The sequence below is a fragment of the Nanorana parkeri genome, unplaced genomic scaffold (assembly GCF_000935625.1).
Source record: "Nanorana parkeri isolate BGI_ZX_2015 unplaced genomic scaffold, ASM93562v1 scaffold700, whole genome shotgun sequence".
Lineage (NCBI taxonomy): Eukaryota > Metazoa > Chordata > Amphibia > Anura > Dicroglossidae > Nanorana > Nanorana parkeri.
The window spans coordinates 77608-92408 of NW_017306968.1; the positions used below are offsets into that span (position 1 = coordinate 77608).

Here is a 14801-nt window from a genome sequence, read left to right on the forward strand (position 1 = left end):
TTTTTGCAATCAATCAAACCCCCGACTGTCACACCCCATAATTTAGGATGGATTTATACAATTCATTTGAATGGCACCCCAAGCGCACCTCTGACCGCAATACCATGTGTTGCAACTAGAAAAAAAAAACTATTGCACAGAGTACTTTTTTTTGTCACTCCGCATGGTACTGCAGTAGAGCTCGGTGCGGCGTGGCTGGGCTCATTGTGGTCGGCAATGCACTTTGGGTGCCATTCAAATGGACGGCAATGCAACACACCTTCCGTACTGTGAGCCCCAGTTCACACCTAGGAGTTTTTGAGCAGTTGGAAAAGCACTTTTAAATGCCTAACACAAGAAATCCCATGATTTCCAATGGGCCCTTTTCACACCTGAGCAGCAAAACGCCAGCAGGAAAACATCAAACGACCAAAAAGGTACAGGAGCTTCTTTGGGCAGTTAACGGTGTGTTTTTGCCGCATAGACTTCAATGGAAACAGCCAAAAATGCGCAGCAGAAGCAAGTTGCACATTTTTGTGTGCATGTGTACGTGCGTACGTCCATTGCCTGCAATGTTTCATAAGCTGCCAGTCAAAACGCATGTCTTCATGTATGTGTACAATACGCATGAACGTGCAAATAAACGCGTGCATACAAACGTGCAAAAACAGGTGTCAACCCGGCCTATCGAGTGTTAAGTGCATTGCGCAGTCTTGTGCGGTAATCAGACAGAACCGTGCCATTAACACAATGCTATGGTGTGAATGGGCCCCCCTCTTTTTCCAGTCCTCCAATGTGATTTTCACCAGCTGCTAATTATCTCCCTCTCTGATTTGTCCTTTCACCCCAACACACACTGCGACCGACACAACAGATTCATCCACACCTAATTCTAACCGACTGGACCCACCCTAGGCTGAAACCAGCCCCCCCTTATTACACACTAATAGGAGAGGAGCGGACATTCCAGCCGCACACTTCAACCTAAACTTTCAATGAGCTCCGAACTGAGCGGCGGCTGTGACTCAATCTGACCAATCGAACCCGAGCAGCTGTGACCTGTGACTCAGTTCAACCAATCAAACTCGAGCGGCTGTGACTCAGACCAAATCAATAAACCCAGAGCAACCGGAAGCCAATAGCTACAGTGTAAGACGTAACCCATCAAGTCATGCGTTCCACGGGACCCGGAAGTGACTGAGGCGTGTAGGTCACCGGAATACGCGGTGCCCTGTGTGGTGATAGTCTCTGGTGTCATGTTCAGTGATGGGATCTAGGTGACCGGTGTCACGTTCAGTGAAGGGATTTAGCTATGTAAGGTTGTGCTGTGTACACAGGCAGTGTGTGATGAATACACATTGATATGTGTGTTGGTGCACAGTGAGCTGTGCAGGATCAGTGATGTGTGTGTTGTAGCAGACTTTGTGATGAATGATGGCACTGCCAGCGATGCAAGGAACCGGCTTCCATTTACGGAAGATGCTCACCTATTTTCCCCAGGACATAAGCCTTGCCTTCGCCTATGGATCAGCGGTGTTCAAACAGACCGGCGCTTCCCAGAGCAATGCCAAAGTAAGATGTGAATGAAAGCAAATATTGTGGATAACCTGAACCTGAGATTCTTTAACAAGCTAGTGTACCCAATATGGTATTTCATTGTTAGATGGAGCCTGGCTGACCCTTTTATTATCTGTTGGGAAGATCTCCTCTCAGCCGGCCCTCCTAATCTTAAGGGCTGCATCCCACTAATCGATAATAATTGATAATGAGAATAGTTATCAACTATTCTCATTATTGATTAGTTGGTGGATTTCCTAGCTCTCGCCTCCATGCTGGGAGGAAGGCACAGCAAGAAGTGGGTGGGTGCAATAGCCAGCCTGCTATTGCAATTTGAAATGGCCAATAGCCGGCTGGCTATTGCACCAGCCCACTACCTGGTGTATTTACATTCAGCTGCTGTCTATGGAATCTTGCCACTGGCAGCATCATTCCCTGGCTGAAGCTATTCATGCGCCATGTGCTTACAATACAATTGTTAAAAGGTGGGGAAAAAAGTTATTTTCGGTTCCTGCCTGACAAATTCTGCTGCGGGAGGTGCGTTGCAGTGCCATTCGTTTCAATGGCACCCCAAACGTGTCTCCCACCCACAGTGTGATCGCCTGCACTGGAACACACTGTACCGCAATGCCGTGTGTTCCAGTGCAGTGTGATTGGAAAAAATTGTGCATGCAGCTTTATTCTGAAGTAAACTTTCTTTGTAACACTGCATTTCTGTATTTTACTTTAAGTTAAGGATTTTATTTTATCCAATTAATTGAAAAAAATAATCAGCCAACTAATCGATTATGAAAATAATCATTAGTTGCAGCCCTACTAATCCTTTCATTTTGTATTCCCCATAATATAAAGTAAGGGCTCATTCACATCAGGAGTATTGAACAGCAAGGATCAATGCAGGCTCAATGCACGGCCACATATTCACACCATACATGTGCGTTGTTATGCATTTCATAAAAAAAGTTGCAGGCCAGCTGAACACACATCATTGTATGTCAGTGCACAACAGCATGTTACATTGCACTGCGGTTCATAGAGGTCAATTTAAATATCGTCTTGTGATGTTTCAATGAAGTTAAAAAGAAACAATAGTTACGTTGTGTTATAGCTACACATTGCACCGCTGCTACCAACGTACATCAACAGGAATGCGTTATATCGGAGCACAACATGCGCTCTCTGGTGTGAGTGGGCCCTGAATGAGAAACCAAGGAGGAAAAGTGGGAGCCCCTTTTAAAATTGTGACAGGTGTACAGACATGGGACATCAAGCACATACTTTTCTGAGACCCGAGGAGATAAGTAATTTAAGTCTCCAGCAACCAGTATGTTGGGTGGATTTCAGCCATGACGCTTATTTTATGGGGGGCATAAAGGGGAAAGGGGTAGGATGATCTGTTGGGTACTATATCCCGTGCTGTTGTCCCCACTGTGGAGATTTCCATTCATTTTCTTACCTGGTGGCTATACATGGCAGCATACCTATGGTCAAACGTATGCTGCCATGTAGGCACCAGGAAAATGGCAAATTGAGTACTTACCTTTCCGTTTTTTTTTTTTTTTCCTAGCGCCTGTACATGGCAGCATACATTTGACTGTAGGTTTTGCTGCCATATATGCACCAGGAAAAGTGGTTTAACCCTTTCGCTGCCAAGGACGTATGGCATACGGACCTACAAAAGTGCTTCCAGCTGGCCAAGCATCCAGCATGTTTGGTGGATTTTAGCCACAACTCTTATGTTTTTTTAGGGAAGGGTAGGACAATCTTGCCTTTGTACCCATTGTGGAAATGTCTTTTCCTGGTGGCTGCACAAATGGTGAGGGCAAATCTACCCAACAGGGACTCTGTGATACAAACATAACAGTTATTTTGAATTATGAGGCAAGTGATTTTCACTCAGCCTCATAATCTGAGCCGACCTGTGACAATGAAACTGTCACAGGTCGGATCGGGAAGTGAGCGAACACATACCGGCGCTCGCTCACTTCTCGATCTATCCGTGCAGAGAGCCGTGACTGTCATTCATGGCTCCCTGCAGGGATTCCCCCCTCCCCTGTCCGATCCTCCAGCGCTGACTGGCGGAAGGGATGGGGCGGGTACAGCTGGCTCTGCCTCTGGATAGGCAGAGCCAGCTGTCACTCACGCAGCTCGGTGGATCCAGACAGAATTGTTGGGATCCGTTCTGGCTGCGGCTTCTCAGTATACCGCAAGCTGTAGCTCGCGGTATACTGAGCTTTGGGTGGCGGGAGGACGCTAGTTTGTGTCCTCCCGTTACCCTTACGAGAACTATGGGGAAAAGCACTGACCCTATAGTTCTCCTTTTTTAAGTTTTAATATTTCTCCATTCTATACATTTTTTTTTTTTTTTAATGGCTGAGGTTCTACTTTAAAATATATGAAAAATCTTTAAAACCAAATGGATTCATTTCATGTGGAAGTAATCAGCACAGAATTTGGACATTTGTATATAAACATAGAGATTGTGAGATGTGCCAAACAGTCCAATTACACTACTGCATATATAAATGCACACTGTTGAGGTAAGGCAGCTGACATGACAGAGGAGGCAGAGAACTACGTGAGTAACAATCTTGGTCCGTAATCTAACTGAGTTTGGATCGGAGGAGGTATGAGTTTTTAGACCAATCCTTTTATGCATTTTCCCTGATGACAAGGTCTCGATCTAAACTAGCAGTTGTCATATCAAGCTGTATTAACAACCTTGGCACTCCGACTGGTGAATCTACAAATCCCTTCATAGGAGTATGTCTTCCAATGGCTCATGGCATGTCAGGGTTGCTTATCCCTGTGTTATAAAGACCATTGCCTATATAGTAAATGCTACCTAGGAGGATCCATTTACTTTTAAAGCAACAAGTGGTTTAGAGGTTACATATGAATCCTGGTCTTTGAAATCATTATATTCGTGTTATGTTGATCAAAATATTGCTTTCTGTATACCAGTAGAAAATGTTTGTTATTCTTTTCTGTTTACCCAATTCCATTTTTGCCTTCCAGAACAATATGCTGGACTTTGTGTTTGCAGTTGATGACCCTGTCAAATGGCATACCATGAATCTAATGCAGAACCGTAGCCACTACTCATTCCTGAAACATCTGGGACCCAAACAAATTACTAATGTCCAGAATAAGTATGGAGCTGGAGTCTATTATAATACACTGGTTCCGTGTGATGGGAAGGTATGTCCATCCCCTGTTTATGTTTGTACTATAACATGTCTGTGCTGTAAACATCAGGCTTCCAGCTAAAGCAGAAATCTAGTTATATGTAATGAAGAAAGCTGTGTTTTATCAGAAAAGCTGTCTACTTTTCATTCTGCGTGCACTGTTTGCAGAAAAAAAAATATTTTAAAAAAACCTTGCTTTCTTTTCTGGTTTCTATTAAATTAGCTGTTGTACACAATACAGTGTGACCCTGGAATGTGTATGGCACCAGTTGATCAGGAAAAAGCAGTGCACACTCCTCAAGTAGTTTAGGAGGACACACTCAGGTTTCAGTGCAAATCTATCAAATCGCCAAGTTATGCTCATGATACTCATAGTTGTTGAAATCCCAAAGAGACTAGTCCCCACAATTCTGAAAATCGCAAAGATGAGGAACAGAGAGGTCCACTACTCACAAATGTAACATTTATAGCATAGTTCTCACATATCCTGATATAATAAAGAGGTGCGGAACTGATAGGCCAGAGACTTACAAATGTAATATTCATAACAGTTTTTACATATCCTGATATAATAAAGAGGTGCGGAACTGATAGGCCAGAGACTTACAAATGTAATATTCATAACATAGTTTTTACATATCCTGAAATAAAAAAGAGGTGAGGAACTGATAGGCCAGAGACTTACAAATGTAATATTCATAACATAGTTCTTACATATCCTGATATAATAAAGAGGTGAGGAACAGAGAGGCTGAAGACTTACAAATGTAATAGAACTTGTTAGAGATGTTACCAGCACACTGAGGTAAAGTGAGACAAATGTCTATTTATTGACACATATTGTCATTACACAGATGCAACGTTTCGGGGGTGCACAGGGTCCCCTTCATCAGGCTTGTCTAATTACCATATGTGTCAATAAATAGACGTTTGCTTCACTTTACTTCGGTGTGCTGCTGACATCTCTAACAAGTTCTGCTACGAGCGACGCCATCCGCAGTCATTTCCAGCATCCATGTTGACGGGGATATCCGGTAAGGAGTGAAGGAGGATTCTGTAACAGACCTTACAAATGTAATATATACTCGTACATTCGCCAAATGCTCCCGATGCCTATCCCGAGTCATTAAACCCTGCCCGGCTTCTTCCTGATTGGCTGGGAAGCCAGCTCCATGCTCCCTCATCACTTGGAGCTGGCTTCCCATCCAATCAGGAAGCTGGGGGGCAGGTAATGACTCGCTTCCTGGTTGGCCGGGAAGCCAGCTCCATGCTCCCTCGTCACTTGGTGATAAGGGAGCATATCCGGAAGCTGGCCAATCAGGAAGCCAGGCAGCGAGTCATTACCTGCCGCCTGGCTTCCTGATTTGCCAGGAAGCCGGCTCCATGGAGAGAGCTAACCAAGAAGCCGGGCGGCGAGTCATTACACGCCGCCCATATTCCTTAATGGGACCTTTTGTATCTGTATTCGGTATCGGCGAGTACCGAGAAATAAATAGCAGTACTTGATACTGAAAAACCGGTATCGGTGTATCCCTAATATATAGCATAGTCCCTATAATTAGTGAAATAATAAAGACGTGAGGAACAGAGAGGCTGGAGCCTTAGAAATGTAATATTCATAGCATAGTCCATATAATTCCTGAAATAATAAAAGGAGATGAGGGACAGAGAGGTCAGAGAATTACAAATGTAATATCCATAACTTAGTCCCCACAATTCTGGAAATAATATAGAGAGGTAAGGGACAGAGAGGTGGGAGACTTACAAATGTAATATCCATAGTATAAACCTCAGAATTCTAGAAATCACAAATAGGTGAGGAAGAGAGAGGTTGGAGACCTACAAATGTAATATACATAACCTAATCCTTACAATTGCAGAAATCATAAACAGATATGGGACAGAGCGGCTGTAGACTTACAATTGTGATATCCATAATATAGTACAATTGGCTTGGGATGGTGAGATGATCCTAAAGGAACCAAAAGCCCCTTTTCTAAAATATTGCAACCTAGACTATCTATACTATACTATATATACTATATATACTATAACCTATACTATCCAAAGATGAGGCATAAGCCTTGTGTTTGAAGAAAGCAGAGCTGTATTGTGCTGTGTGTCAAATACAAATGTGCATTGTACCCAGTAGTTCAGTATGGTGTTCTTGGACCTCTGAGGTTAGCCATACCTGCTTAGGTCCTCAGACACTGAGCTGTGCAGATACAAATTATGTATTTTCATATGTGTTTTACAGCAGCCTTCTCTTTTATCTTTTAGTTGTATTTTGATCAACAGATTTGTATCTTAAATGATAATAATTTGAGATCTGCTAATAAGATCTATTATTTTAGTATTCAAGATGTAGCAATGCATTATTTCAAAATGAACTACGACTGTATATATGGGACTTCTTTGTGACAGCTTCCTGTCTTATTAATTCTAGATTGTCAACACTTTTTTCTCAGGTCATCAAATATGGGATTGTCAGTACTCAAACTCTGATGGAAGACTTGCTCTCCTGGAAGTCTTTGTACATCGCTGGTCGTTTGCATAAACCGGTAAGATGGCGGTGGTGAAAGCTGGAGCAGGAACCATGAGACTTTTTCTATTTGCAGACACAAACCATAAGTACATGTGTTGTTTTCTTATGTTAAAAACACACTTCAAACACAGCTCAGCGATTTGCCATTTACTGTAGTAAAGCAGCACACACACAGCGGTTCAGAGGCTGCGTTTCACCTACTTTTTCATTGTGCTGCATTTTTTTTGGACTCAGCGTGTCCTATTGAGGTAGATTTAGATTGCAGGTCAAACACCGCCCTTTCTTGTCAAATGCCGCATTTCCCATTCCAAAGCAGCTGCATTTGACAAGACCTCTAAATGTATTTGAATGATGAAGTGTACAGATTTTCTTTCTAGGAATGTAGGCAGAAGCACAGGAGGTCTAGGCCACATTCTACCCAAAAATCCTACACCGATCTGCACCATTTAATCTTGCTGTTGGTGGGATTACCTTGTGCTGTCCAGACTCTGTGCATAATCTAGTGGGGGGCTTGATAGAGTGTTGACATTTGGATATGATCCTAATTTTTCCACCAGAAGACCATAGCTAGAATCAAGCAACCTTTTCCTCCCTTAAGACCATTCGGATACCTTTACTATCACTTTAATTTTTAATCAATATCCTCTTGTATAAAAAGAGGTGCATTTCTGTTGAAATGGAAGCATACCTCTATAATAGAGATTGTGCTTTGTTGGATTTCTATATTATTTCTATATAATTGTTCTCATGTTAATCATATACAATAATTTAGTATACTGACATGTAATACAAATGTACACTTGTATCAGGAATTCCCATCGACTCCACTAGAGGACAGCAAATGCTTCTGTTAATCTTCATTTTTACTCATCTGCTGCAAACACTGAGTTTGGTTACAGGGTTCAAGCCTCCTCCTTTGTGAAATACAATAATGTTTAATAGACCATCTATTCCACCCACTCATGTTTTATATGCCCCAGGGCACCATAATTTAAACTAAAACCTTTGCATGCAAGAGCTAATACTGTACAGCTGTGTGTGAGAAACATGTCTGAACTTCTCTCTGGTGTAAAGGGCTAATATTAAATCCTATAATCAGGTTTTAAATCAGTTTTATAAATGTCAGATGTGACCTTTCTTTTCTCCGAAATACTGACAGATTGCATCAGTTTGTGAATCGCGAGGTGTGATTGACAGCATTGTGTCTTGTTCCTCTGTGCAGGTGAAGATCCTGGCGCAGAAGGAGAATGAGCAGCTGCGCTCAGCCCTGAACGCCAACCTGAAGAGTGCCGTCATTGCTGCTTTCCTTATGTTACCTGAAAGTTTTTCTGAAGAGGAGCTCTACCTGCAGATTGCTAGTCTCTCTTATTCAGGTAAGGTTTAGTATTAGGATTTTTTTGGCGCCAGTGATTTTTTTCATCTACATTTTAGTATTAGGATCACCCATAGGCATGCGAGGGACTTGGGGCTTCAGTACTTGTGTTTTGACAAGTGATACACAAACTCGCCTCCTTTTGTGCTACTTTGACAGCTTAGTGTTACTGTTTCAAGCAGTGAGCAAGCAGGGGCATGACAATGTTTATTTCCTAACATGTTGAAAAATCTCTGAGACCAATGACCTGTCATTCTCTTATCCTATAGAAAAGGAAACAACCGCTTCACTATGCACATAGGCAGATGCTCTGCCTGTGCGAAAACACAAGATCCTTAAAGGACAGTAGTGCCCAACGGGGGATTCCATGGGGCGTCATTAGAGGATCATCTAAAGCAGTGGTTCTCAACCTGTGTAACCTCAGGACCCACATTTGTCCTCGGTCATTAAGTCGCGACCCAAGTCGCAATGCAACGTACGGCATTGCAGTACCACGTGTTCCAGTGCAGGCGATCAAACTGTGTGTGGGAAGTGCATTTGGGATGCCATTCAAATGAATGCCAATGCAACACACCTCCCACACCAGAACGTGAGGCAGGTGCATTTGCATGTACAATCATCGATTATAATCGACTTAGTCGATTAGTTGTTGCAGCCCTATTAAGATCTACCCAGTCTCCCTACCTTACGAGAACTGCAGTGGATCTTCAGCCTTGGATCCAGTGTGGGTTGCAGTGCTGTGATGGAGCTCCATCCATATGTGCATTGCTTGTACAGCTCCCATGCGGATCATAGACGTGCTAGGAGCCAGAATGTGATGCAACGCTGGTCCAGGAACCTCTACAGGACATGCAAGGGAACTGAAGCAGAGCACGTATGAATGAATGGATGGAGCTCCTACACGAACATAGCCCCACCCCACCTCAAGTCTACACTCGGCACCGGGCAGCATATTTTGAATGGCTGCTTGGCGCAGGAACTGACAGTGCTGGGCTATGGGGAGGCTGAGATGCCTCTCACCTAGAAAAGTGTAAGGCACACGGGGACCCACTGGACACGGGGTTGCAACCCACTTTTGGGTCAAGACCCACCAGTTGAGAACCAAAGCTCTAAAGTAAAAGGCAGTTATCATAGGACAGCTTTGTTTTATTAGAATCACACTGTTAAAATAGCATTTTTACCATCCACACCATTCATCCCAGGTCAGCATGTATCCATACACAATGACGTCCCTGCCTTTGTCCTACACGTTTCGTCAGAATGACCTCATCAGGGGATGGAGAAGGCGTCTGTAACCTAAAGCTAAATACACCATCATTGATATCACCCTGGTGATGTGTATACAATGACATTAAAGCCAAACTGAGCTTTTATATTTTAGTTTTGTAATTGCATAAAAAGTAAATGCCACTAAGTGCAGCTAGGATTAAAATGAGATGGTTAAAAATATAGGTAGGCCCTTTTGTTACATGGTTGTTGGTAAATATAATGGAGATTTTACAGAGATTGTGTGTCTGGTCAGATTTATGCTTTGTGGATGGCCATACACATGTTATTTTAAGCAGCTTTTCAATTGTAAAACCAACTGACAGGGACACAGCACTCTACTACCAGAAGTTTGTGTTGAAACCATCAATAGAGTTGGTTATAGCCATTCAGCTGTAAGTCCTCATAATGTTTCACTCTACTCCCTCCTCACCAGAGGACTCTGTATGTTGGGCATTTTTTTCCACTCGCTTTAACAGCGTACATTGCTACATTTTATTTCTCTATAGAGCTCATCACTTCAGTACCTTGCATATACTTTTTAACGTTTCATTCCTAATACTCTGCATAAGCTTTTTATCAAGGTGACCGTAAGTCATAGGTCACTTCTCTATGTTTTGCATCCACCTACCAGGGGCTTATACCACTGATGACTATTCCCCAGTTGATTAGTTTTATACGTAACTTGTAACAGCTTTTCATTTACGTATGTATGTCACCAGAATTTCTTGGCATATACTGTTCTTTTACCGACCGTGGGGTCTTTTGTCATCAGCGCTCTATAACCTTTAAAGGATACTGTTTTTTGCATAGTTTTACATTATTATTCATTATTTTTTAGCATTTTTGTATTAGTTTTATCATTATTTATACACGCACACCACCAGGGTTGGTGAGCTGCATGTATCCCCTGTAATCCTATTTTTTTTTTTTTTTTTTTTTTTTTTGGTGTCTGCCACTTTACCAGTTTCCATATAATCCCAAAAGTGCAGCCCTCCTTCATAAATGCAATTGAATCTGTTATTGATACATAGGTTTGTACAAAAAATTAAGACAGTTTTGGGCATCCTTGCCCTTCCTTTTAGGTGTGTGTGTGTGTTTCAAATATATATTCACAGTCATGGTTTCATAGCCACAATATGGACTAAAGCCTTCTGATTGTTTTTATCCTCCTACAGAGTTATTTATTTAGATTCTGTATTACACACCTGTTATCTGAGGACGTTTTTACGAAACGCTTCATTGGCATTAACAATAGGAATGCACCGAAATGAAATTATTAGACTGAAACTGAAAATAAAAATTTTGTCAGGCCGAAACTGAAAATTACGTTTTGGTTTGTTTTTTCCAACCTTTTTAAAATTATTTTTGATTACAATTTTGTATTAATTTTTTTACTTTAACCAGTTGACATCCGGGGTGTTAAACCCCCTTCCCATCCAGGCCATTTTTCAGTATTCAGCGCTGCGGTACTTTCACTGACATTTATTCCGTCGTGCAGCGCTGTACTGAAATTAATTTTATACCCTTTTTTGGGGACACATAGAGCTTTATTTTGGTGGTATTTAATCACCACTGGGGTTTTTATTTTTTAATATATTAAGGAAAAAAATTACAGAATGTTTTTTAAAAAAAAAGTTTCCCCTATATTAAATTCTAAAACATTTATAATTACCCAATTTTTTGGTAAAATGTAAAAGACGAGGTCACGTCGGGTAAAGAAACACCATACATGTCAAGCCTTAAAATTGCGCACGCGCGCAAAACCTCAAAAAAACTACATTACCCAGGCGACGCATTAAAAGCTTTTACCGCTCATCAGTTTAGTGCTATCAGTGATTGATGGCCCTAGACTTATTGCTCTCACTGCGACGTTCGCTTCAATATGTAACGTGTAGCGCAATTGTCATTTTCGCGCGCTGGCGCATGCGACGCGTATTTACGTTTATATGTGCGTAAACGAAGGGGGGGGAAACTTAAACATTGGGGGGGAAAAAAAGATACCATCCCCCTATATAATAGCACAGGTACACTGACAGGTCCTCTTTATGGAGACATTAGGGGTCTCTAGACCCCTAATGTCACCTGGAGACCCCATAAGAAGCTGATGAAGCACAGATTTGCTTCATCAGCTTCTTCTCTCTGACTGACTGACAGGTGAATGCGGAAGTGATGTAATACACATCACTTCTGCATTCACACTACAGAGGGAGAACAGCAAGGAGCTGATCTCCCTCCCTCCTCCTCCTGACGCCCTCCCGAGCCAATCCCGGGCCGCAGATGGGCTAGCGGATCCCGGGATTAAAGGTGAGGGGTCAGGAGGGGGGAGTGGTGGCACTAGCGAACGTAGGGGGGGGTGATCCGAAAATCACGCCGTACAACCGATCGGCGGCTATAGAGTCTGCCGTCCGTCCGTTTTTTCTTAACGGGCGGACGGCAAGAGGTTAAAGGAGAACTATGAGGTGAGTGAAAATCACTCATCCTCATAGTTCAAGCCGAAGTGTGACAATTAAACTGTCACACTTTGGCTCAATAGATCAGGAAGTGAGCAAACACATACCGTCGCTCGCTCACTTCTCGATCATCTCCCTGCTCCAATCCTCCAGCGCTGAGATAGCTTTCACTCACACAGCTGGGTGGATCTCGACAGTAATGTCAGGATCTGTCCCGACTGCGGCAGTCTCAGTATACCGCGAGCTGTAGCTCACGATATACTGAGCTTTGGGTCACGGGAGGATGCTAGTATATGTCCTCCCGTGACCCTTAAGAGAACTATGGGGAAAAACATACACCCCGTAGTTCTCTTTTAATGTTAGGGGCTTTGGGGAAATATTAGGGGTCTAAACAGACCCCTGATATTTACTTTTTAAACTAGAAAAAGAGATTGAGATCCCTGTGTCCTCAATCAATTTTTCGGCAACCCCTGTTATAAATGAACAGCAATCCTATATACTGAGTGTTCGTGTTCATTCATAAACTGAGGAGTTACTATGTCCACAATCATGAATGAACAGGAAGTGATGTGCTCATTTACAGGCATTGGCAGAGAAGGGGTTAACGAGACAGGGACAGGAGGCTATCCATTAGTAACATATGTGATATGGAGAAATGGACCATTTAAATGTGATTTCCCCACATCTCTATGAATAAGCTGTTTGGTGAAACATGTTAGAGGAGCCTGTATTTGTTTACAGCATGTTTTGACTTCGGGAATAAACATTGTCCAGCTCATGATAAGTAGTTTGTTCATCTTGCATTGTGTTCAAACTTTAACACAGGGCATTAAAAATGCATTATGCACTTTTGCATGCATATGCTTTCTCTAACACGATGGTATAAATGGGCCCTATAATGGTTTACTGCAATGAAGTCCACAGAGAAAGTACTTCCTGTCAAGGGTTCCTGGATCACAAGACCAGCTTAACAGAATTTCCAATCCTTTGGCAGGTGAAACAAATCACATATGCACATTTAACTGCTTATTGAAGTGTTTGAATGAAGTTTACCTTGAACCTCAAAAAAAAAAAAATGCTAGTTTGCTTTTCTTTATTTGCTAATCAACATTTATTTTAGTTTTATAATTAACGTGCTTTGGGATATTTTTTAGGTGACTTCCGCATGATAATTGGTGAAGATAAAGCCAAAGTGATGAATATTGTCAAACCAAACATTGGCCATTTTCAGAAGCTCTACAGTGGCATACTCCAGGAGTGTCCTCAGGCTGTGTACAAACCTTCGCAGGGTAAAGTGGAGGTAATCATGTCCCCAAGGTTTACACTATTTAAATGACACAGTGTGAGGGTTCTGGGGCTTTCAACATCCATGTTCTAACATGCCCTGTGAGTGATTAGTCAGCCTAACTTCAGCTCGGGCAAAAATATTTAAGAAATCAGTCTCTAGCTGCAATGTTCGCCATCCAGCATCATTCCCACCGATCCCTGTAGGCCCAGGACTTTATTATCGCAAGGGAAACCACAACTGGATCCAACAAAACCTAACGCTTAGTACAATATATATTCATTTATTCCCTGTGCACCCCTGACAATCCATAATCCAACTACTACATACAAAAATACTATGTACACATCTTTGGACTGTGGGGAGAACACATCATAAAAATCCAAACCATAAATTGAAAACCATACATAAATGATATTGGTAAATGACAATAGAAAAACTCCCACACCCAAAACCACTTCAAAAGCCAAATACATATTACCACAGAGCCCTGTTATAGTGTTATCACATGTATTATTACATATCCATCAAATGAGAAAAAAAAAAATATGTATGTATGTACTACCAATATGGATATGGACATTGTTCATTGTTATTTTCCCCAGTCATCTTCCAGGACAGCCATCGAGATATAGGCTCCGCCTGCCTGCAACAGGAAACACATCAACCACATTAAATAAATAGACTCCTCCTTCCATCCCAAGTCAGTTTTTTTGTGTTTCCGCCGGCTACACAGGGACATCGTAATGTTTGTTGTTTTTAGGGCTCATGTTTGTTTGCCTTAGGGCTGAGCCTACCCTGCTATGCGTTGGGACCTACTCCAGGATTACCTGCTGCAGCGCATGCAGGGCTTCCCTATCGGACCCCCATCCGATTCTTGGCCAAGGTTCCCTTCCATCACTCAGGGAAGGCAACCATCCTCCTGCACGTGAGTTGGCGCCAGATGGTGGCCCCCCCCTGGTGTACAGCAGTGGCAAGCTGGGATGTGAGAATGCTGACCCAGGGTTGTGGACATTTGTCTGGCAACGACGGGGGCAGCATTGGAGAGGTACAGGGAGGCTGGAGGAGTCCAGGGGTCCCGGCTACCTTGGCAGTAGGGGGCTCTTACCTGATGGTATGAAGAGCAGGGTCAGTCTGCGGCAGTGTGGAGGTGTGG

The 14801-nt window shown here is 42.6% G+C and overlaps 1 protein-coding gene across 1 annotated transcript in view; it reads left to right on the forward strand.

Annotated features, from left to right (window-relative positions):
• Positions 1-1298: 1298 nt before the first annotated feature.
• TAMM41 (TAM41 mitochondrial translocator assembly and maintenance homolog) overlaps positions 1299-14801 on the forward strand; it is a 29158-nt gene continuing 15655 nt past the window's right edge. Inside the window, exons 1-5 of the mRNA XM_018563819.1 lie at positions 1299-1551; positions 4555-4737; positions 7193-7285; positions 8492-8642; positions 13515-13660. Of these exons, the coding sequence (XP_018419321.1) occupies positions 1411-1551; positions 4555-4737; positions 7193-7285; positions 8492-8642; positions 13515-13660 (714 nt within the window). The 5' untranslated portion in view covers positions 1299-1410. The remainder of the gene's footprint in view (positions 1552-4554; positions 4738-7192; positions 7286-8491; positions 8643-13514; positions 13661-14801) is intronic.